Source organism: Danio rerio, chromosome 14 (genome assembly GCF_049306965.1).
Source record: "Danio rerio strain Tuebingen ecotype United States chromosome 14, GRCz12tu, whole genome shotgun sequence".
Lineage (NCBI taxonomy): Eukaryota > Metazoa > Chordata > Actinopteri > Cypriniformes > Danionidae > Danio > Danio rerio.
The window spans coordinates 12,832,380-12,857,450 of NC_133189.1; the positions used below are offsets into that span (position 1 = coordinate 12,832,380).

General features: G+C 39.5%; 1 protein-coding gene across 2 annotated transcripts in view; it reads right to left on the reverse strand.

The window, feature by feature from the left end:
• The window catches only part of myot (myotilin), an 85,191-nt gene that overhangs the window by 49,224 nt on the left and 10,896 nt on the right, over positions 1-25,071 (reverse strand). For both annotated transcript variants that reach the window (XM_073922577.1, XM_073922576.1), the window contains exons 6-8: positions 7,825-7,848; positions 7,583-7,702; positions 7,133-7,289 (exon numbers count right to left, since the gene is read on the reverse strand). In XM_073922577.1, the coding sequence (XP_073778678.1) occupies positions 7,133-7,289; positions 7,583-7,702; positions 7,825-7,848 (301 nt within the window). The remainder of the gene's footprint in view (positions 1-7,132; positions 7,290-7,582; positions 7,703-7,824; positions 7,849-25,071) is intronic.

Genomic DNA, 25,071 nt, shown 5'->3' on the forward strand with positions numbered 1-25,071 from the left:
TCTCATATTTTGGCCGACAGAGTTTTTAAATTTCCAAGCATTGACCTGGGTATTCCAAGTATGCCGGCTAGTTAATTTTCTAACAGTGAGGCCTCAGAGAATCCAAGCTAATAAAACACTAACTCAATTTTATACTCAACAAGTTCTCCACATGGATGTGTTTTGTCACCACTAATGTTTGTACTTTACAACAATGACTGTCAGAGTAAATTTGAATCAAGGTATATTTAGCATAATTAAGTATGCTGATGATTCTGTCATTGCCAGTATTTTGCATGATCATAAGGAGAGTCATGACCCAGCGTTGGACAACTTTGTTGCTTGGTGCGAAGACTCATATTTACAACTTAATATCTCAAAAACTAAAGAGACGCTTATTGATTGTCACTGCAACTCTATTTTTAATGCTACTACTAATACTATAAACGGTACTGTTGAGACAGTAAGTGAGTATAAATACCTGCACACCATCCTGGGTGATAAACTGAACTTTATGGCCAACTCAAATTTTATTTGTAAAAAGCCAAATCAATGATTGTTTTACTTGTGGATAGGCCTCTTCTGATGACTTTTAATAACCTTTATTTAACCATGTAAGTCAATTGAGAACCAGTTCTCATTTACAATGACGACCTGGCCAAGAGACAACATGAAAAGCAGATGCAGTACAAAGCAGTAGAGACACAATACAATAAAAATTTAACAAATGCAGACAATAACATAAAAACCAACAAAAAAAAACTTAAAACAAGCACAATGATTTTGAACTATTGACTGGATTGAATTTTTAAAAGATGATAGCAGAATGAAAGTGCTGAGCTTTAAGGTCTGCTGCAGATAATTCCAAGCATCAGCTGCAGAAAACTAAAAAGAGTATCGACCAAATGAAGTGCGAACTTTGGGTATGCAAAGGTTAATGAAATTACTAGAGCGCAGATTTTGATATGTTTCCTGAATGTTAAGAAGTGACTGTAAATATAGTGGAGTTTTTCTAATAAGAGTTTTGTAAATGAACAGAAACCAATGAATTTGTCGACGTGATTGAAGAGAAGGCCAATTCAGTGAAGAATACAGTTGACATGAGTATTAAAGGGCAACTATGGTGAAAAATGTTTGAACAAACAGGTGTCTAAGTATAGTATATAGATCGTCATATTAGGGTGATATACACACACACAGTCCTTTTTTTTCAATTTAACAACATTGAAACGGTGGACCGATAGGAGCAGTTTTCAGACCGACTGCAACTTAACATAGGAGCGTGGTCCCCCCGCCCACCAATATTGATTGACAGCCTCGCGTCACGATCATATCCTCAGTTTCTTGTTGCATGTCCGCCATTTTCAGCGTGTGAGTCAAAGCGACATCACTAAAGGAACACCCGTGCTCTTTTTTTTTGATGATAGGCTAATTAGGCTCAACAAAAGATCAATAATCTCCACATTATTGCTGTAATCGGAATTAATACTTGTACCTTTTGCGTGGCGTCGTGCATTTTGGAGCTCTGGGCATGGGTTTCTGTTGGAGTGCACGCGGCGGAGCTTCGGGCGCTGTTGTGTTTGCCCTGGTGGAGGCTTGTGTTTGGAGTTCTGGAATGCGTGGCGTGACGATTCGGGACACTTCATGTTTCTTCCGCGTCACTGAGTGTCTGGTGTGCCGTGTCGTGGTGAATTCGGTGCCTCATTCAAAGTTAATTCAGTGTGCGTGGTTATTAGTCTCAGTGTACAAGCTCGGCACTTATACACCAAGACTATACAAAGACACAAATGATTTTGTACTCTCTGCTTGGTCTGTGTCTGGGTTGAACATGTACGGCTGAATGCTCATCCTAGCTTAGCTTAGCTTCTCTCTCTCTGTCAGCCTGTCTGGTGCAAACACAGAGCGTGGGAGCTCTTGGCTCCGCCCCTTTGTTACGTTAGGCGGGAAGCTGAGACTGTGAAGCAAAACACCCCTAAAACAGCAAACTTTGTAAACTTCCCCAACATGACACTTTTTAACACATTATAATAAAAACAGCTGAACTGTGTGTAGAACTGAACCTAAACTGGCACACAGAAGAACCATAATATTAATATTAAATAATAAAAATGGAGTAAACTATGTGCCCTTTAAATGGTGCACCAGTAACAAAACCATAACTCCCTCATCGCAAACAGCAATCCACTAGGCACCCTGACCGGCACTTCACTTCACACGATCACCAAACTCTTGGACACTGAACTCACCGCCTTGCATATCCCAGTGCACTTTTCCCTTGCTCTAATCTCTGTTTCCGTGTGATCTCTCACCTGTGACATGTAGTATAGGGTTTTAGTACACTTCTGAATGAAGGCAAAAGATACAAGCTTGGCAGGATATCATTCATTCATTTTCTTGTCGGCTTCCCTTTATTAATCCGGGGTCGCCACAGCGGAATGAACCGCCAACTTATCCAGCAAGTTTGTACGCAACAAATGTCCTTCCAGCTGCAACCCATCACTGGGAAACATCCACTTACACATTCACACACACACACACTCATACTCTATAGACAATTTAGCCTACCCAATTCACCTGTACCGCATGTCTATGGACTGTGGGGGAAACCGCAGCACCTGGAGGAAACCCAAGCGAACGCAGGGAGAACATGCAAACTCCACACAGAAACACCAACTGAGCCGAGGCTCGAACCAGCGACCCAGCGACCCTTTTGCTGTGAGGCGATAGCACTACCTACAGCGCCACTGCTTCACCGGCAGGATGTCAGCGGGGGCTTTTTGTTTTGGGCCATGCTCTCATCTAGACTTCTCATTTACACTGAAATAAAGCAGAAAGTTTTTGTTGCACTTTTAACATCTAGATGTGAGAATTAGATGTGATTAAAGTGAGCATTTAACAATTAGAAGTGTGTGGACAACAGGGAGCACAAATTGCATCTAAGCGCGTACTCACACTAAGTAAAGTTGCCTTGAACCGAGCCAAATGCTATCTAGCCATGCAACCACCTGTCCACTCGATCATATTCCCTCTCATCTCTTGCAAGCCATCTCTCCTGCAGTCATACCAACACTGACTCACATAATTAACACATCTGTTGCTAATGTTGGGGTTTATTCCCCACTTCATTTAAGCAGGCTAGGGTAACCCCACTGCTAAAGAAACCCAACCTGGACCATACGCTACTTGAAAACTACAAACCAGTATCCCTGCTTCCATTCATGGCCAAGATTCTGGAGAAAGAAGTGTTCAATCAAGTCCTGGACTTTCTTACTCAAAACAATCTCATGGACATCAAGCAATCCGGCTTTAAGAAAGGCCACTCAACTTAGACTGCCCTGCTCTCGGTTGTGGAGGATCTCAGACTGGCTAAAGCAGACTCTAAATCATCAGTCCTCATTTTGTTGGACTTGTCAGCTGCTTTTGACACTGTCTACCACCAGATCCTGCTATCTACGCTCGAGTCACTGGGCGTTGCGGGCACTGTTATACAATGGATCAGATCTTACCTCACTGACAGGTCATTCAGGGTGTCTTGGAGGGGAGAGGTGTCCAACCTACAGCATCTAAACACTGGGGTACCTCAAGGCTCTGTTCTTGGGCCACTTCTCTTCTCCATCTACACATCATCTCTAGGACCAGTCATCCAGAGACATGGATTCTCCTACCACTGCTATGCTGATGATACCCAGCTATACCTCTCTTTTCATCCGGATGATCCCTCGGTTCCAGCTCGCATCTCAGCCTGCCTGTTGGATATTTCACACTGGATGAAAGTTCATCATCTTCAGCTGAACCTCGCAAAAACGGAAATGCTTGTAGTTTCTGCCAACTCGACTCTACACCATAACTTTTCAATCCAGATGGATGGGGCAACCATTACTGCATCCAAAATGGTGAAAAGCCTTGGAGTAACGATTGATGACCAACTAAACTCTGACCACATTTCTAGAACTGCTCGATCGTGCAGATTCGCACTCTATAACATCAGAAAGGTCCGACCCTTCTTATCTGAACATACAGCTCAACTCCTTGTTCAAGCTCTTGTTCTCTCCAAACTGGATTACTGCAACTCTCTACTAGCTGGGCTTCCAGCTAACTCTATCAAGCCTCTTCAACTGCTCCAGAATACAGCAGCAGGAGTGGTCTTCAATGAACCTAAACGAGCACATGTCACTCCGCTGCTAGTCCGTTTGCACTGGCTGCCAGTTGCTGCTCGCATCAAATTCAAAGCTCTGATGTTTGCCTACAAAGTGACTTCTGGCCTTGCTCCTTCTTATCTGCTCTCACTTCTGCAGATCTATGTGCCCTCCAGAAACTTGCGTTCTGTGAATGAACGTCGCCTCGTGGTTCCATCCCAAAGAGGGAAGAAATCACTTTCGCGAACGCTCACGCTCAATCTGCCCAGTTGGTGGAATGAACTCCCTAACTGCATCAGAACAGCAGAGTCACTCGCTACTTTCAAGAAACGACTAAAAACTCAACTATTTAGTCTCCACTACACTTCCTAATCTGCAATTGCCTCTCTGAATAAATAAAAAATACTAATACTACTAATACTTCCCTTCTTAGACTTTACAGACCTGAAACTTGCCTATAGCACTTATTCATTGTTGCTCTTAGTCGTGTAAATTGCTTCCTTGTCCTCATTTGTAAGTCGCTTTGGATAAAAGCGTCTGCTAAATGACTAAATGTAAATGTAAAAGAGACTGGTTGGGAGGATAATGCTGTGGCTTTGGGGAGCAGTCGAAAGTAATACTGAATTGGTCTGAAGTGTGAAATGGTTTACCTGCAATTTTATCAGAAGTGAAATGTCTTGTGTATATAAGGTGAAGTTGATTACCAGATTTATGTGTGCTTGTGGTGGTTAGCTGGTTGAGGTTGAATAATGCAATGAATGGAAATCTGTGGCATAAGGTTTGTCCATATGAATGTTGAAGTCCCCTTATCCTACAAGTCAGCATAATTGGATTATTTACAATCATTAGAAATGAGAAAACTAGTCCCTTCTCTCCTCCTGATTGGGCAGGGAGTGTGGCTGAAAGAGAGAGATTGCCGTGACAGGTCTAGGTCAAGTCCAGTTTGTGAAGATTAAAATGTGTTGCACATACTGGAATGAATTCTGCTTTGTTGATAGTTGACTGACAATTCTAAAGACCAACTAAAATAGATGAGGGTTTATATGAGGAAATGTGGATAGTGTATATCATGATCACTAGCGATCTCTAAGCACCAGAGGAAAACATTCACATTCATACAAACTACAAATCCGTCAGTTCATGGACTACAACTTCATACATGCACTCTGTTCACACACGTTATAGATTCTGACTGATTACACTTGCACCACCTGAAGATTGTCAAAGGCTGATTACACACACTATTTACTCAGCACACTCACTCATTCACATTGCCGAGTCTTGTTTTACTGTAAAGTGACAAATCAACGCGTTTTCTTAGTCTTGTTTTCCTGTGTTTTGACCTTAGTCTAGTTTATCCTTTTGTCTCTGTTTGCCGCCTGCCTTCCGACCTCTCGCCTGTGTTCATACTAAGATTCTGGACTGCCTTTATACATCTGTTTGCACCCGTATTGACAATTGCTTGCCTGACTCAGAATAAACCTGCATGTGGATCCAAACTTCAGTTGTCTCTGTCACTCCCCGTGTTATAGTGCAAGTTGCTGGTGTTGCAGTACCATCTATGTCTATTGTATGTGTGTGGGCATGCAATGACAGGAATGTTCTGTCAGCATATTGTGTGAAAATTAATTAGAAAAGCCTACTGTAGTGCTGTGTGAATGTCACTGCTGGGTAGAATTGTGCAGGTCAAGTCAATTGTCTTTACCCTCATCCACCTTAGTTGCACAGGTTGAGTGAATCGTGTTTACCCTCGTCGGTCTTAGACACGGAGGTTAAGTTAATTGTCTTTACCCTCATTTGTATTTACATAAGAACAATCAACACTAAAGCTGGATGCTTTCAGTATTTATGCAGTGACTGGTACCTGAAAATGTTAAACACAGCTAATTTCTATGCCCAACAAATCCTCCAGCTCACAGATGCAAAAAATCGAAAACAACCCTTCCCTAATAAGAACAATTTTCCTCTGACTCACAGTTTCAACTTAAATTGCAAATAAGTTGGAATTAAATACAGTTGGAATTAAATCAAATACTCACTTTAATTTAAACAAGTGAAAACATATTCATTTTGACAAAGCAAACTATTATTTATTTTAACTTCATTAGTTGAAAAAATACTACAGCAGTTCATAAAGACTGTCCATTTGGGCATATAGGGAGTCAAAAGTGACAGCAGATACTTGTTAGGTCAAAAATCCCCTTTTGACACTGTCTTATTTTTCTTCTTAAAAGCCTCTGTCTGTAGAGAATAACTTCATGGTTTCTTGAATACTTCAGTATTCGGTACTACAGTAGGTACAATCCCTAATGGCAGTTTGGAACACAATAGGGAATTTAGTAATTGTATTTTGCATTTGAATTTGCCCCCTATACCCATTAGCAGTGTACTTTTATAGAAAGCAGGTATTTGTATGGTGTCTGAAACCACAGTGTACATTCTAAAGTGTACTCAATCAGTCAATCCCCCTATGCACTGTAATATGCACTAAATGGCTAGAGATTACTCATAATGGGCAGATTTTGACATCTGAATGAATTTTTGCATCTGACAACAAGATGACATCCACAGTGGAATTATATTGGTGCAAGTTTCAATTGTTATAATAACATTATTATACATGACAAGAATCAAAATACTGTGTATCATTACTGAAATACAACTTGTTTTATGTTAAATCTTATATCAAAAGATCTGTCCAAGAAGTTCTAATATAATCTATGTGAGGGATTTAGCAACTAGCAAAATACAAACAAAATTACATCCCTTCTGGTGTCTCGGTGCTCTCAATTCACTTGTTTTTGTGAATTTTTGAGTTAGAATAACTAATAGTGCAGTGACTTGTTAATACGAGAGCATTCATTTCCAATTAATACCCAGTAATAAAAATGCTAAAAAGTAATTTATTCTTTGTTTTGCTGTACTGACTATGCTGCCACACATGCTAGCCCTGATTATTTGTTGACTTGCAAATGTTCAAATTTTAGCCATTGCTAAAATGCAGAAAAACGTCCTACCATGACATAGGGGTTGCAGTTTCTTCCTCTGAACTTTTAGGCCATTCTGGAGAAGCGGCACATGTATCTTGTAGTACTAAGCAATGGTCATCTTTTACTAGTACATCTGATTGTATAGAGGAGGGGTCTTGCTCATCTCCCAGCACCTCTTCTAGGTCTTGAAAAACAAAATAATAATAAAATATTAATTTTACTTTAATTACCGCATTATTTGCTTACACAATGTTGACAACAAAAAAGTTTAGATAAATGTAATCTAATAAACTTTTTATTATAATTATTTAGCCCCTTAACTATTACACTCTTTTTGTGTTCACACTTGAAAATGATATATGATACAGCATGTGCATATTATTGCTTAAGATAGGCTGAGTTTAAAAAAAAAATCAATAAATACAAATGTACTGAAAAACAGTCCAACTGCGGAACACACTGCAAAGATAAGGGTACCTGTATATACTTCCAGCATGGCACTGCATGTTACTGTTCCAAACTGATTTGATGCAATGCATTTAAATATTCCAGAATCTTCTGGACATGCCTCTGTGATCACTAGGGTGCACAATTCCTCTGCAATACAACAAACAAATAAATAAAGTTTAAAGCCTGACAAATATGTTTATATGTTTATTTATTTCTTAATGTTGATTAGTGCTTATATGATTGTATATTTGAAACAAATATTTACTCACCCGGAATAAAAGCTGAACTTGCCTCTAACAAGGACAAAAAGATGGTAAGAAGCCGTTTTAGTTTATTGCTATGAACACAAATGAGTAAAATAGTAATAAATGTAACACAGTGAAAAATAAATATACCAAAATATATTAACAATACATTTACTTTATGCTAATTAAACCACAAATTTAACTATTCAAAGATAACACAAGTAAACAAATTGTGCAGTTAATAAAGGACACCTATGATGCTAAAATAAACTTTTAAAAGCTTTTTAAACAGAACAAACGAATTGAGTCCTTTAGGCTTGCACTCTGCAGGGCTGTGGCCCTGCAAGAACTGACACCCATGGCATATAAACATGCCCACTGAACAGATTTTCAAAGAAACTGGATTGAAAGGACTGTTCCAACTCCCCATGATCAGCTGCAGTTCAAGAATGAGTTTTACAAGTTTAAAATGTTTTAAAAAACAGTGCATGTTAGTAATAAAGATAAGCGAGTAAAATTGCTATGTATTTCATTAACTCGAATCAGCAGATAATTTAATCATTCAATTTCTCAGTCTCAGTTTTTGCATGTTAAGGTTTATTTTGTGAACAAACTTGTATTTTCATAACAATCCTAGATTTTTATTTAACACCATCTCTAAATTAGCAAATAATCGGTCATCCTTGGAACAAATTGTTCCACAGCAAATTAGTAGTGATGACTTCATGAATTTTTTCAGTGATAAAATAGAAGGCTTTAGACAGAAAATAGGAAATGCCAAACTTTCTGCACCGGCTTATGCTCCAAATCCTGTAAATTTTGCATTGAATCATAATAATAATAATAACCTACAGTGCTTCAAAATCATAGAACAGGAAGAGCTAGATAAAATTATAAATAGCTCTAAACCAGCTATGTGTATGCTGGACTCAATTCCAACAAAATTACTGAAAGAGCTGCTACCTGCTATAGGAGAACCTCTTCTTAACATTATCAACTCTTCTTTATCTATAGGCCATGTTCCAAACTCTTACAAGCTAGCTGTTATTAGGCCTAATATTAAGAAACCGCAACTGGACCCCAACAACTTAGCTAACTATAGGCCTATAGACCAATTACCAACCTACGTCACACATGACGTCACACGGGTCCCCAGTTGCAAAAAACAGACAGGCTACAATGGGAAAGATGTCATGTTTTGCGGTAGGATGCTGAATTCGAGTCCAAAAATGGAAAACTTAACTTTTACCTTACACCACACACTGCTTTAATACCGACTGCAGACGTCTTTGGCTAAATGGGAGCTGAATGAAGTGAGGAGCTAATTAGAAATGCTGGACTCTGCAGTTCTCATGTCAGATCAGGTCAGTTCACGCTATGCTGAATCAGACACATCACTCGTTTTTGATTGCAAAAATGATTTCAGCAAAAACAGTTACATGTGGTTAATTAAACTGCTGACACTGAATGCTAATAACGAAACGTGAAAGTTACTTTTATTAAGGTAAAGTTGGTTTTATATTCACACATTCATTCAGTGACAACTTGTGACAAACTCCCTATATTGTTTACCACGTCACTTTGAATATTCGGTCTGAAATAACCTGCAAGTGTGACTTGAAAACAACATTAACACTGTTTATTTGACTGTGAACATGTTGTACTTTGATAGTCATTGGCTGCTGCTAATATGATTTCGCTATTTAGAGTTTGCAAATAATACTTTAATGAAATTATATTATTAAGGAGAAAGTCTGAATGTGCGAATATAAAACCAACTTTACCTCTTTGTGTATAGGTTCACATGCCCTGCCGTACAGGTGAAGTTCACTGTCAGAATGCAGTGGTTTTGCGTGTTGGTGATTAATTACCCAGGCCTTGTAGAACGTTAGCTCCGTGTTGTTTCCTTGTCTTTGGCTAACTTAGGCGGAAATATCTGTGTTTAGCTCTTGAATCTGGTCATCATGGAGCAATATTTATTGCACATGACCTCAAAGAACAACATTGTTGGCATTCAAAGACTTGTAGATCTTTAACTTCTCTCTTGTAAAATCACTCGGAGCTTAATTGAGATTGTATATTTTGAGCTGGATGCTCGGTCACTTCGTCTTATCCAATATTCATTGGGAGGGTGCTATCGCAAATGGAGCTGTCAGATGAACGCCGCTCGCTTTAACGTTAATTTTGCTGCATCACTGTGCTTGTCACTGGGTGACAAGCTGTTATAATATTCTGTAAGCATTATGAAATAATATATATAATATGTAAGTAATATATCTTATTTTTAAGACAACAACAAACTCTGCACCGCATCTGATGTCATTCCCTCACTGTAAATGCTAGCGCTCCCGGTTGCTTTCTGCCACCTCCCTGCGCGCGCATCCTGAATGTTTACAAACATGGTAATTGGTCTATTTCAAATCTTCCATTTATGTCGAAAATACTAGAAAAAGTGGTTTCTACTCAATTATGCTCCTTTCTGCAGACGAACAATATTTTTGAAGTGTTTCAGTCAGGTTTCAGGGCTCATCACAGTACAGAATCCGCATTAGTGAAAATAACCAATGATTTACTCTTAGCTGCTGACCAAGGGCGCATCTCGCTATTAGTTTTACTCGATCTTAGTGCGGCATTTGACACCATTGACCACAATATCCTCATAAATCGCTTAAAGTCTACAGGTGTCCAGGGACAGGCTCTACAATGGTTTAAGTCATACTTAACTGACCGTTACCAGTTTGTGAATATTAATGGACAGCCTTTACAAGTCAGCCCAGTAAAGTATGGAGTGCCTCAAGGGTCAGTTTTAGGCCCTTTGCTGTTTACAATTTAAATGCTATAACTGGGAGACATTATTAGAAGACGTGGGATCAGCTTTCACTGCTATGCAGATGATACTCAATTATATATATTTCAACTAAACCTGACGAGACGTCTGAACTGTCTTAACTAACTGAGTGTATCAAAGACATTAAAGACTGGATGACCAACAATTTTCTTCTCTTAAACTCTGACAAAACAGAATTATTACTTATTGGGCCTAAATTTTGTACACAGCAGATCTCGCAACTCAATCTACAATTAGAGGGATACAAAGTTAGCGATAGCTCTACTATAAAAGATCTGGGTGTCATATTGGACAGCAATCTAACTTTTGAAAACCATATATCCCATGTCACAAAAACTGCCTTCTTTCATCTGAGACATATCGCTAAATTACGAAATATGCTATCCATCTCAGATGCAGAAAAGCTAGTCCATGCTTTTATGACTTCGAGGCTGGATTACTGTAATGCTCTATTTGCTGGCTGCCCAGCATCCTCTATTAACAAACTTCAATTAGTACAAAATGCAGTAGCCAGAGTTCTTACCAGGTCTAGAAAATATGATCATATCATCCCAATTTTATCCTCCTTACACTGGCTCCCTGTTCAGTTTCGTATTGAATTTAAAATATTACTTCTCACCTATAAAGCTCTAAATAATCTAGCTCCTGTTTATCTAACCAACCTTCTGTCTCGCTACAATCCAGCTTGCTCTTTAAGATCTCAAAACTCAGGGCTTCTGGTAGTACCTAGAATAGCAAAATCGAGTAAAGGAGGTCGAGCCTTCTCCTCTATGGCTCCTACACTCTGGAATAGCCTTCCTGATAACGTCCGAGGCTCAGACACACTCTCCCAGTTCAAAACTAGATTAAAGACCTATCTGTTTAGTAAAGCATACACTCAATGCATCACCTAGCGGGTTCCACACAGGCTTCTGCATCTTGTTTATATACACTATGAACAGCAGCTACGCTAATTATTTTCTTTATTCTCTATTTTCACCTGGGGATACTCATCCCGAGGTCCTCAGATTATGCAGAGTCACTGACTGGATCCAAGACCAGTGACGAGATGATCCCAAGGTGTCCATATCCGGGACCAGGCCATATCCTGAGCTGCTGCTGCGCTGATGGTCATGGGGAGTGGAGAGCATGAGTCTGATTCCAGCGACGCTCCAGGGACAGACGAGTCTTTGCTGAGGCCACCTTCCAGCCTCCACCACGGTGACTAAAGCTTTGCACAAGACTTTTGGCCAGCGGAGAAATTGAAACGGTCGTGCCAAACTGAGTCTGGTTCTCTCAAGGTTTTTTCTTCTTCACTCCTATCAGGTGAAGTTTTTTTTCCCTCTTCGCTGTCGCTACTGGCTCGCATGGTTCAGGATTGGTAGAGCTACGCATCGATGAATTTGCTCTTCAGTGTTTGAACTCTCAGTAATGATTTTAAATCACACTGAACTGAGCTAAACTGAACTGAACTGACTTTAAACACTAAAAACTGAACTACACTGTTTCAGTTACTATGACCATTTATGTGAAGCTGCTTTGACACAATCTACATTGTAAAAGCGCTATACAAATAAAGCTGAATTGAACTTAACTGAATTTTAACTTGAATGTGTCACATTTGCTGCATGTAGACATGCTAAAACAGTGCAAACTTAAATATGTGTTTGTGCCAAGGAAATAACGTCAGTTGGGGCTAGATGAGGCTCATCAGGGGAGATGAACAGAATTTGATTGAGACTAAAGGCTCACAATATTCCCTTCTTCCGCTACCCACAATTAGGACTCCACTCCCCACCTGGACCTGCATGAATTGGCACTTTTGGCTGCACAACTGACACTTCGCCCTTCATACCCTGCTTTTCATACACCTTGCACTGTAAATAAATAGCCCTTCTAGATTTCACTGTGTCTCTGTGTCCATATGATCTCTCACTTGTGGCATCTGGTGGAGAATGTGGGCACTTTGAGAGATCACACGTCATACAGTTGCCATCTGACCCCATAGGGAGCCAATCTATGTCCTTCTCCCTCTTTTCAGACTGCAAGGAACAAGGATGAGTTCTGCAGCTTTTCAAGAAGGTTAAGTCACAACAGCAACACTTCCTAGGCCAAGAAGCAGAGCATGAGAGGGCATTGCAAGTGGATGGCTGTCAGGGTTCTTCCACTCTGGTCTTGTAAATTCTTGTTTTGGTGGCAGAGTCTGGACACTAGCTCTGTCTTGTCCTGTTTCTGTCATTGTGTGTGTGTCTCTGTGTGTTCTTCAGACGTGCCCTCTTGTACTCGTGTAGGTGTTTTGTTCTGTTGTCATCGCGCTGTTTCATTCTCAGCGTCTCTGTCTATTTGGTTTCGGTTTTGGTTGACGCTGGGATGAAACATGCGCGTTGCATATGTGTGAGCGCACAGTAAGGTGTTCATCTATCGTGTGGTCGTGTCTTGCGTCTATTTGTGTTGTCCAAGCAAGTGGCTCTATGTTTACATTGTGGCCGCGTGCTTCAGTCTTGTCCTGTTATTGTGAACATGTGGTTAATGAGTTCTCTCATTGGCTACGTTTTCTTGTCCCGTTTTATGTGAGCACATGACTTGTTTTGTGTCTGTGTCATGTGCTATCCCATCTATTGTCTAGTCCCACCCTCCTTGTTAACCCATTACTAGTTAATTATGTTAATCTGTTTGTGTGTTAATATTCTCCTCCTTAAATTCTCCTCATATCTGCTGTCCTGTGGCAGTTCCTCGTCATTTGTAGCCTTGTCCTGTGTGTCCAGCCCTGATCCCTACCAGCCTGCCCAGTGAAGGTTGTTTTGTTAATGTTTTCCCGCTTGGGATAATTTGTTTTGCCTTTTATTATTATTTTTTTATTAATAAATACCCATTATTTGCTGCACCTGAGTCCTCGTTCCTTTTCCCTCACTCAAACTTTGACAGTAGGCTAGTACACAGAGCGCCAAAGGACCCTTTCAGTAACACTTCATTATAACTACACACTAAACATTTATTTTGTAAATTCCTTATAAGGAAATCAATTAATTTATTAATGAGTAAATACTTAACAAGATAATGGTGAACTATTTGCTAATGCTCAATAAATGATTCATAGTATGTAGTAATAAAGTGTTACCACCATCAGGTGTCCACTGACTTACAGGTGTCTGAGACTCCTGTTTGAATGATGGCTCAGCTGGCTTCAAGGGTATAAGGGTGAGTGTTGCATCCTCTCTTTCTCTATGTTGCAGATCCCCAATGGATGATCAGTGGGGAAAGAGAAGAGGAAGGACCCGAGCCTCCAGAACTCTTGGGTTAGAGTCCACCTGGTGGATGGTAAAGCCTGGGGAGAGACATCACGGGTTGGCCACAACGTCCAAGTGCAGGAAAAATTCTACTGGCCAAACTATCAGTACTACCAACTGCCATCTGGGTGCTCTTCAGCTGCACTGGTATGATCTTGGTGAGGCAAGCATTGGACCTACCAATGTGATGTTAGTGTCACCATAAAAATGACTTCCTTAATGCAATCATCACTGGGGTCAGATGAGGCTCATCACAAGAGGAAAAATATAAGCTATGACACCAAAGAAAAGGACAGATTATGATATGGATTGAAGGCTCGCTGTGTTTCTATCTTCAAATACCCACAATTGGCACTCCTCTCCCAACATGGACCAGCAAGTTTTGGCTGCAGAATGGACAATTAAGTAAAATAGTAATTCTGCTTGTTTGAGTCTCCTGGACTGGGTTCTAACATCAAAACAATTTTATGCAGCAACCCAGATACACTGAAATCCACTTGAATTCAAATTGAAACTTCAATCTCATGGAATGTCAGACTTCACTCCATATGGAATCTTTTCAGCTCAACAGCAATTTGAAGTCAACCAACAGATGTCACAATTTCTCAACAATTTGTTGACTTCAACCCTGCTGGAAGTCGAGTCTACCAGAATGTAAAGATCAGACTTCACTTCAGACTGAATCTTTTCAGCTCAACCTCGATTTGGTGAGTCTCACTCTATCAAAAGAACCATACAGACCAGTCTATATATACAGTATTCGGTTATCCTCTGCTCCGTCAGAGAAGAGTTAACAAACAGCTGCAGCGTTTGTTTAACAGCAAAAGCTATCCTCTGTTTAATCAAGAAGAAAGGTTTATACCTTTTTAAGTAGGGAAGTTAAGCTTAACATGCTATTTTTTCTTTAGAAATAGTTTCTGGAAAAAGTAATGAGAATGAAGGACAAGAACAGATTTCTTTTGATGAGATTGAAATAGAGAATAATGAAGGTAAATCGGCTGATTCTTCTGATGTAGCGCATTTTGATTTAGCAAATCAGTTGGAACACAATTTGGCTGGGCTTTTTTTAAAGATGCAAAGCATTCTTCATATTCCGGCAAGTTCGACTCAAGAAATCATACAGCAATTGAATCAGATCCAAGCATTATCTCTGTCACTGTTAAACAAAACTTTAAGGTGTCCTAAAGAGGTGTCTTCCAAATGCTGATGAGTCCCTTATTGCAGAGGTAGTAAATGCTGTTTCAGAATGCAATGTTTTTTCCAAATGCTGTGATTCTGGAGGATGCTTGTCAACAGTCCTATGTTTTAGCTGAGTTTCCTTTGGTTATGCCAGTGGAATACATGATTGATAGGGAAACAAAACCTGTTATATATGTACCAATCTTACCTATGCTACAGAAAATGTTAAACAACCCAGACATTTTGGACAAAGCACTTTCAGTGCCAGAATCTGAACACAGTATGTACAGTTCTTACAATGATGGTCACTACTTCAAAGATAATAGTCTTCTCAACAGTGAAAAATTTCGAATAGCTCTAGGATTATATGTTGATGACTTCGAGGTAGCCAATCCATTAGGGACATCCAGAGGTAAACACAAAATTTGTGCAGTTTACTGGGTGTTGGCAAACATACCTGTAAAACACAGGTCAATGTTACGATCCATCCAACTTGGTCTTCTCTGTAATTCTAGTACAGTAAAGGCGTGTGGTTATGAAAAAGTCATGAAACCACTTGTTAAAGACCTTGTTAATTTGGAGCAGACTGGTTTATTCATTGATCAGTGGGGAGCAACTGTAAAAGGGACTGTCCTATATGTTTCGGCTGATAACCTTGGTTCTCATTTTATGGCAGGATTCCTTGAGGGTTTTACTGTGGAGAGATTCTGTCGTTTTTGCATGGAAACAGGAACTGAGATTCAGCACACAGAAGTAGGTTCTAGCAACATTAAAACTCTCACTAAAGACACTCATGACAGGCATGTTAAGGAGGTAAAAAAGGATCCTTCTTTGAGCAAGTTGTAAGGAGTAAAAGGAAGCTGTCCACTTACTGATGCACTGCAACATTTTCATGCTGTCACTGGCTACCCACCAGACATTTTACATGACCTGCTAGCGGGCATTGTGCCAGTTGAACTTTGTCTCTGCCTTTCCGAGATGATTTAAAAGAAATATCTCTCTCTCGAGTCAGTGAACAATGCAATGAAGAACTTTGCCTACACTTTCTTTGACAAAACTAACAGACCTCAGCAAATTCCAAAGGCTTTTGCCACGAAATGAACAATTGGTGGCAATGGCCATAAAAAACTGGACCTTGCTTAGACTTCTTCCTTTTTTAATTGAAGATGATGTCCCAGAAGGAGATACTTCATGGGAAATTTTAATGCTTCTTAAAGACATTGAATTTGAATTGGCTGTGGCATCGAAACATACAGAGGAGTCCATTGATTTCTTGAGAAGCAAAATAACAGCACAGAGAACTGCTACAATCAACTTTCCCTGGTTTTAGACTGAAGCCAAAGCATCATTTTGTTGAACATTACCCCCAGCTGATTAAGGCCTTTGGCCCACTCTCTGATGTTTGGACAATGCGTTTTGAGGGAAAGCACAAATTCTTTAAAAAAGAAATTCGGGAATCTCAAAACTTTAAAAATGTTGCCCTCACACTGGCTGTCCAACATCAGAGAATGATGGCATACTATCTGGATTCTAGCTCATTTTTTAGACCTCCTATTGAATTGGACAAAGTCAAGACTGCATTGGTTACATCATTTCCTGATCATATTCAGCAGGTGTTTCATCAGATTAATCCACAGCTAAAGACAGTGCTGATTGCTTCCTCTGTGACAGCTGATGGAATTGAATACCGTGCAAATATGGTCTTCTCTGCTGGATCTGTCAGGGTTCTGCCACTCTGGTCTTGTAAATTCTTGCTTTGGTGGCAGAGCTCGGACACTACCCATGTCTGGTCCTGTTTCTGTCTCTGTGTGCGCGCGCGCCGTCGTGGGTGTACGCAGAGTGTGGGCGCTCCTGCTTGATGCGGCCGCGCACGCGCTCTGCGTCCCTCAGACGCGTGCGCTCTTGTACTCGTGTTTGTGTTTTCGTCTGTCAGCAGCGTTGTGTTTCATTCCCAGCGTCTCAGTCTTGTTGGTTTCGGTTTTGGTCGGCGCTGGGATGAAGCATGCACGCTGCGTGTGTGAGCGCACGGTGAGTGTTTTCATTCATCGTGTGCTCGTGTCTTGCGTCTTTTGTCAAAGCACGTGGCTCGGTGTTTACATTGTGGTCACGTGCTTTTGTCGTGTGCTTCAGTGTTGTGTTATGTGAGCGCATGGCTTGTATTGTCTCTCTGTGTCATGCGCTCTCCCGTCTATTGTCTAGTCCCACCCTCCTTGTTTACTCATTATTAGTTTGTCATGTTCACCTGTGTCAATTTACTTTTTGCTTTATAATCCCCCTCATGTTTTCAGTCCTTTGCCAGTTCGTCGTTGATATTACTCTGTCTTGTTGTCTCCAGTCCTGTCAAGTTTGTTTTTGCCTTTTTATTCATGTTTTCCCCTTCGGGGTAGTTTTGTTTTGCCTTTTATTTTTATTTGTAGTTTATAATAAATAATCCTACATTTTTCTGCAATTTGGTCTTCACTCCTTTTTTCCCCTCACCGACCGTGACAGGATCATGCTCTGGTCTCCCAGAATTCAAGATGATATCACAGATTGTAGCAGTGAACTCTGAGATTCTGTTTGTCTGTAAAGAAATGACAGCTTGGTACATTGAGCATATTCGGTCATTTGAACTTTGCAGCAGCCATGTTACGTCCCTCTGTGTGATTCAGATGTCAGTGCTCAGTGAGGTTTTCCCTCTATCATGTGACACTGTAAAAGGCAGGATGGTGGTGATGCCTAAACGTTATATCTTGTGCTAAGTGTTTCAGAGTTACAAGTATCCAGTGTTTCATGTTTTTTGTTATAGATATTTACAGATATCCATGTAAACACAGTCACATTGTCCGCTGTGGTTGTGTGTTTTGACTCTGAAATTCAGCGCGCCCAAATAGACACTACCACACCAAGCCTCTCTTCTTACTCCGACACTCCCCCCTAAACAGAGCTGGACACGCCCACTTTTCTGACTTTTTCCAAAGTAGAGGTGTGAAAACACCCTGCTGAAACGAGGGGGTTTCATGGCCCTTTAAGATAGATGAGTTTTTCTGGCATTAACAGAATTTAAAGTTTTCCTTTAAAGTCAGCCCAGCCAACTGAGGTCCGAACCCTTGTTCTTCGAGGACTGCCTAACATGCTCGGAGATGATGACTCTTCTTTCTTCAAGTCATGTTTAGTAATCAAATCTGTTCTTAAAAGAGATAGTTCACCCAAAAATTATCACCCCATGGTAAACTGAACTTCAAGCCATCCAATCAATTATAAGAAAATGTATCCTGGTTCTTCCAAGCTTTTAAATGTGTCAATGGGGGATGAGATTTTGATCTAAAAAATTCTATCCATACATCATAAAACTGATCCACAAGGCTCCAAGGGGTTTGTCAAGTGAATCAATTTGTTTGTGTAAGAAAATATACATTATGTCAGAAAATATTCATGTTGGCTTTTTATAAACTTTGTGGCCATTCTGATAAACAAGCACTGATGATAAACCTTTGATTTCTGATCACAATACTATATTTATACATGTTTTTTCACTAGGTGTCTGATAATCGCAACACTATCCTTGATGTGCCAGTGGGGATCCTTTTGGAGAACACTGATCTTCAGCCCTTCAACTCCTTGCATTTGACTTCTTCGATTGGAATCATCCTTGAAGGCCAAGTGGTGATGGACAAAATGCAGGACCTCCCACAGGCAATCTGTCTTCTCATTAGTCTGATTTATGCACTAGACCTGAATTACCCAAAATCATTGGCCAACACCTTTGTAATAGTTGTGTACATTACCATAGTTACTTTATACTTGAGAGAAGTATATATGTGCATAGAGTTTTACAATTAATGTACTGCACAAGTAATTTTTTTCATAGTCACCTCCAAAGTGTGGCTATAATCCATTTGCATTACAGCATATTGTTTACTGTATTTTCATTAATAGTGTGACATTTAGTCAATAAAAACTCAAAAGATTAAATGTACTGTTAATTGTGTTATTTCAGTTCAGTGTGCACAAAGCTTGCAGTCAAAATACTTAAATATGTAAGTACACTTGAAATTATTACCAAGTGAACATTAAAGTACATTAAATAAGTACTAAGTTTAATGAACTGAACAATTTAAGTATAATCTACAAAACCGGCAAGTTAAATAAACTTAAATATTCAAGTTTTGGGAGACACCATTACTTAATTAAATTGAGGCAACGAGTTTACTCAATTAATTTAGCTCAGTCGACTTATTAGGGTTTTCAGTGTATTATTTTTTGTTTTCCCTTATTCAGGCAGGGAGTTTTAGCAATATATGCTTATATTGTTACCATTTGTTTTGGCAGAGAATAAATTACTACACTTTCATCATTAAAGTTTTATTTTTTTTAACTTTGTGATAACAAACTCATAGAATGTTCAGAAGGAATACTAGACTGATCCTCACAACTGACAAATGTGCTTTAGTGAATATTTTATGGTCATATTAGGATTTCAAATCACTGCTAGGCCAGCACGTGGACTCAGTAATAACAGTCAGTCAGACAAATTTTGACAAAGAAATTTAGCAGTGACCCAGATAATGTTTGTACATTAGAAGAATGCGTTCACAATAATAATGTGAGCAGAATTATCTACTGTAACAGAGAATTCACTTTATCTTGAGCTAAACAACAAGCTCAGGCTAAATCAGAACTCCGTGCTAAAATAACCTCATTGTCAAAACAACTGAACCTCAAGAAATCAAAAACTGACATTGAACTAGTAAGATTGACTGATAAAAACTGATAAACACTGATAAACATTATCCTGACATTTCCATTGAGTAAACAATGTGCCTGTAGGTTCAGAGGAGGTTTGTGGTGCTAGGAGAAGATCTAGGAAATTGAGAGAACAGAGTTTTTATAACAACAATTCTGCTGTTCAAATACAAACGGTTCCTAGAACGCTAGGCCCTAAATATATACACAGGCTGTCTCAAAGTTTACCTTCAGCAGGCACAAAATTTCTCTGAGTTTAACAGAGCATTATTCAGCAAAATGCATCTTTATGACATGTTGTTAACAGAAGTCACCCAGCTAATATCTCAAATCATTGAGTCAGCTGTGACTGAATTATGACGTAACGCCTGTAAACATGATTTGAGAGAAATTCTAAAAAACATTATTGGCCCAAAGATTGACTGGTCAAAGGTGACTTATTGTGTGCAAAAGAAAGATGAATCTGTGAGTGAATTTACTGAGAGATTTTGACAGTCAGCCATAACTTAAAGTGGAATAGCTGATAATTCTGACAGTGTGCTAACTGATAAGGGACCCCTAGTCTGCATCTAGTCAGATGGCCTTGCAGCTAAATACAGAAAAGCACTGCCATTTCTAAATATAACCTGATTTACCACCACTCTCAGAAATAATCTAGACTGGTTAGTTTTGTGAGAAAGAGACGGTGATGTCAAAGATGAAGTCAAAATTTATGCATTTATGTTGCTATTAATGTAACACAGAAAAGACATCAAATCATAAATGTCTTAGGAAAAATATATTTTGCCAGTGTAATAAAAAAATTACTATGTGTAATAAAAATTACTAACCGTTCGTCAAAAATCTTAAAATATTAAAATAGCCTATTATTTTATTCGTGGCTAGAGCTTGATTAATTTGATTGACATTCTATGATACCTTTCTTTCGCCTGACTGAATGTGAGTTTATTGCATGCAGCGCTGTATTTGGTAGCACAAAAACTCGCTTTAATCCGGGAGAGAACTTTACCAACAGCTACATGCACTGCTGCGTATCGAATAAAAACACGCTTAACATCATCGATGTCCACAATCCTATCCTATATCCATGAAACACAAACTTGCAGACTCTTTGAACAACAAGGAAATAACTGCACTTCAGTCAAACCAGACAGCTTGTAGCTGTCCAGGGTAGGGCTACTGTTGAACGAGTTAAATTATAGCCAATATATGCACCAATATATGCCTGTTCCAGAGCATCACTACAGAGATACATGAATGAAAGGAAGTTATCAGATCGACTCTGCTCTGAAGAGGAATCACCAGGAAACAGCAACTACAAAAGACTGCACACAAGCCATGGACTTTCAGACATATACAGTTTGACGACATGATTTTTTGTGTCATTAAATAGGATTTATGAGAGTGCCATTGATTGTCATAAACATGAACAATTTTGAAATAGACATTTACATCTACGTAGATATTGAAAATGATGAATTAAGTTAAATGTGTCTGTAACTAATTCAAGTTACATTACTAAAAGATGAGGCTTATGTTATCAAATGGAAGCAACTGAATGAATTTATGAAGGTTTTAAATTTAGATTTTGTTAGAGTTTTTATAACTTTTAGAGGGGGAACTTTGAAAATATACATTTATATAATCTAGTTTCAAATGAACAGTGACCAACATATCATCAGGTCTCTTTTTCCACAGCAGATAAGTGAGTGTACTGCTCTACAAACTGAATCTGCTAACTGACTAACTGTTCTACTAACTGATATGGGTTTATTTTTGAGTTAGGGGGTATCCGGTATGATCCGATTAAAACAAACGATTCATTCACAAATCGCCTGTCATCACAACATTCAGAAAACATGGCAGGCCAGAGACTTACATTTTTGCAATGGATTCTTGTTATTTTGAATTCCTCAAAGAAAAGAAGTAGATAATTGTTAAGTGTAGATTATGTGTAAGTATAACTCTTGACAACTGCAAGAAACACAACAATGAAAAAACAGCACTACACCCGCTCCCCACCTTCAGCTATGATTGAGATCAGTTCACGTTCTTCAGGTAAAACAATTCATTCCACTAAACTAAAAAAAGGTTATTGCTTTTATTGTTGAGGAGATGCAGCCACTGTCTAACGTTACCGTAGAATCGACTATGTTTTGTAATAAAGTTAGATTTTTTTTCTCTTTTGGGAAATTATTTACACATTTGTTGAGACCACGTTAAGAAATTTAATCAATGTAAAAAGCCCAAAGATTTATTTTGATTTGGGAATGTTTTTTATCGACTTACTGTTCATTTATTTTGTTAGTAAACATTTTAAAGAGCCCATATTATGGGTTTTTGAAAATTCCCCTCCATGTAGTGTGTAACACAGCTCTAAGTGAAGTGAAGTATCCAGCTAAGGCTTAAATCTGTAAGAATACAGTGTTTAAAACGGTTGATTCATCTATAAAAGAGTCGACTCATAGTGCTTCAAACGAGTCGCCTTGATACCGACTCATTAGGTGTTTCGCCATGACGTACGAACGAAACCAAGTTATTCACGTGCACGCGCAAACCCGGGAGATTTCAAACCTGAGGCCCCGCCCTCTGACGCAGAAACCCAGACACACACACACACCCACAAACACACGCACACCCACAAACACACGCACACAAACATGCCGGTCGATTGAAGTCACACTGCAGATGGACATTATATTGAGTCTCTACCCAAAGATGAAACATCAGCATTATAACCAAGCAGTTGGAAACTTCTGGAAGCTACATGCTACAAAGAATACTTCATCTGAGTTTGTTAAAGGAAGGATCAGTAAAGAGTAACTGATGGACGCCAGGATGGGTTTCTTCCATTTCTCAAGTGTAAGTACGTGCGGTTAAAGTTGTTGCCTCGTTTACTCTAGCTTGCAAATGTATTTAGTTGTGATTTGTTACTTGTAACCGCGTGTACTGTATCAGGTTAACTGGATATTTTATCTTATCGCGTGCAAAGTCACGTTAAAAACGCGACGCGTGCTGTTTGTTTATGGAGCTCCGTGCTAGAGTTCTGCTCCCGCGATTTATTCGGAAATTTATTCCCGCGCCGCAGAAATCTGGCGCGGGGACAGCAATATCACGGATATTGTTATGCGAATTAGAAAGAGAGAGTCTGCGTGGTGCTTGTGTGTGTGTTAGTGCGCACGCGCGCGTATGAGAGAGAGCGAGAGAGTGAGTGAGAGTGAGTGAGAGAGAGAGAGAGAGAGAGAGAGAGAGAGAGAGAGAGAGCGAACGAACGAACGAGCTTTGTGCGCTTTGTGCTGTGTGTGTGTGTTTATACAGACAGCTTGGCTGTCTGGACTGTATACTGGGTGATTTTTGGTTGTGTTCTCCGCTCTAGCGGGACCGGGCGCGGCGGGCAGAAAACGGAGCGGGTTCTCAGGCTAAAACCTGGCGGGTGCGGGTGGAAGCGGGAGCGTTGTCATTCGGAGGTGTGTGTGTGTTTTTGTGTGTGTGTGGTATGGCGAGTACACGACTGTCTCCTTCGTTCGGTTATCCGTGGCACTATCCACTCGCCATAGTGTGGCAGCTAAAATCCACGTCTACACTATCAAGCGTGTATGAACTGTGATTACTTTTTAAATTGCTGATTAGCTATTGGCCATTTCCCTCTCTGACTGAAGGCAGTCGACCAATCGCGACAGACTGTCATCGGTCCAATCAGCGCAGATTAGCTCCGCGCTAAGGAGGGGTTTGGGAACAAATGAATCACTGGACGATTCATACAGGAGTCGCTGGGATAATTAGCTAAAAATAAATGCAGATTATAAGACCATGAAAGTATTTTTTGACCTTGCATGCATATTAGACTGTTGTTGGAGACCCTTACAACCAGGATATGACCCTATTTCATGTATAATATGGGCTTTTTAAAGGTTTAAAATCAGTTTTTGCCTTAATATATTTTTTTCATCCAAGTACTCAGGCTTTATTGCATACTTCATCTTAATGGACAGTGAATATACTTAACTAATAAGACAGAACATTTAAAAGTATCAAACACATTACTTACTTACTTATTAACCTGTATAAACAGCATGTATACCTCTGGGCTCAGAAAGTTCTCCAAATATTTTTGGAGAGTAACTCAATATTGTAATAAACTATTTTCAAAAGTAACTCTCTCCAACACTGTRTATATATATATATATATATATATATATATATATATATATATATATATATATATATATATATATATATATATATAGCTGAAAAGTTATATTCTTTGGTTTTTATTCATGTCATTTCATTTAAAACTGTAGCAGCCCAAGTGTGTGAGTTACAGTAAACCTTTTGCCTTCCTGAACACTGGCAGATCCCAAAGTGATGCATATGCTAAAGGCAGGGTCCCATCGACTGTACCATTGCCTTTGGCTGATTCTTTCAGTCCAAAGAAACTCTTTTTGTTGATAAACCTGTGTGGTCGATGACTGAGCTATGGGGCAAAGTCTTAAATTAAGTAATATCTATACATCTGAATGAGCACTGTCATGTTGATGAGATCAGAGCTGGGAAATGCCATTTATCTGCTGACTACGTTCATACTTGTTTCAGACTCGTTAAACTTACAGACTACTCTTATCACTGTAAGAGACTCCAGTAGCCTTTTGCAGACTTCTGGACTTCTTGAAGATGATATTTGTCTGCAGACTAACCAAACAGTCTCAAAAAAGAAATTCTGCTTGAAATGAGTCTCCTGGGGCCTCATGTACGAAGACTTGCGTGGAAATCTTACTAAACATTGCGTACGCACAAAGCTGTAAATGTGCGTACGCAGAAAAAAATTCAGATGTATGAAACACTGCATACGCCGAATCTCACGCATATTCTTTTGTACATCCGAATGAACGTGAAACTGAGCGAAACATGCACGAGCACAAAACCCCTCCCTGCCTCCTCCCCCGTATGAATATGCTAATGACTCTACTTTGGCAAAAACCCTAACGAAAAAGCAATGACAAAAGCAAGCAAAAAGAGAAACTTTGAACAGAATGTGAATTGGAGGTGCTCCTTTCGGAGTTAGACCGGAGAAAAGCGATGTTATTTGCAAGTTTGTTCTCCAGAATTAACAACAAAAGAAAAAGTAGAGTGGGAGAGTTTAGCTGATGTGGTTAACACAGTTGGGTCTGAACATCGCACTGAAATAGTGTGATTTATAGGTGTAAAATGTTGCAACACCCTTAGTCTCAGTGGCGCAGCTCGTAAAACACGTCA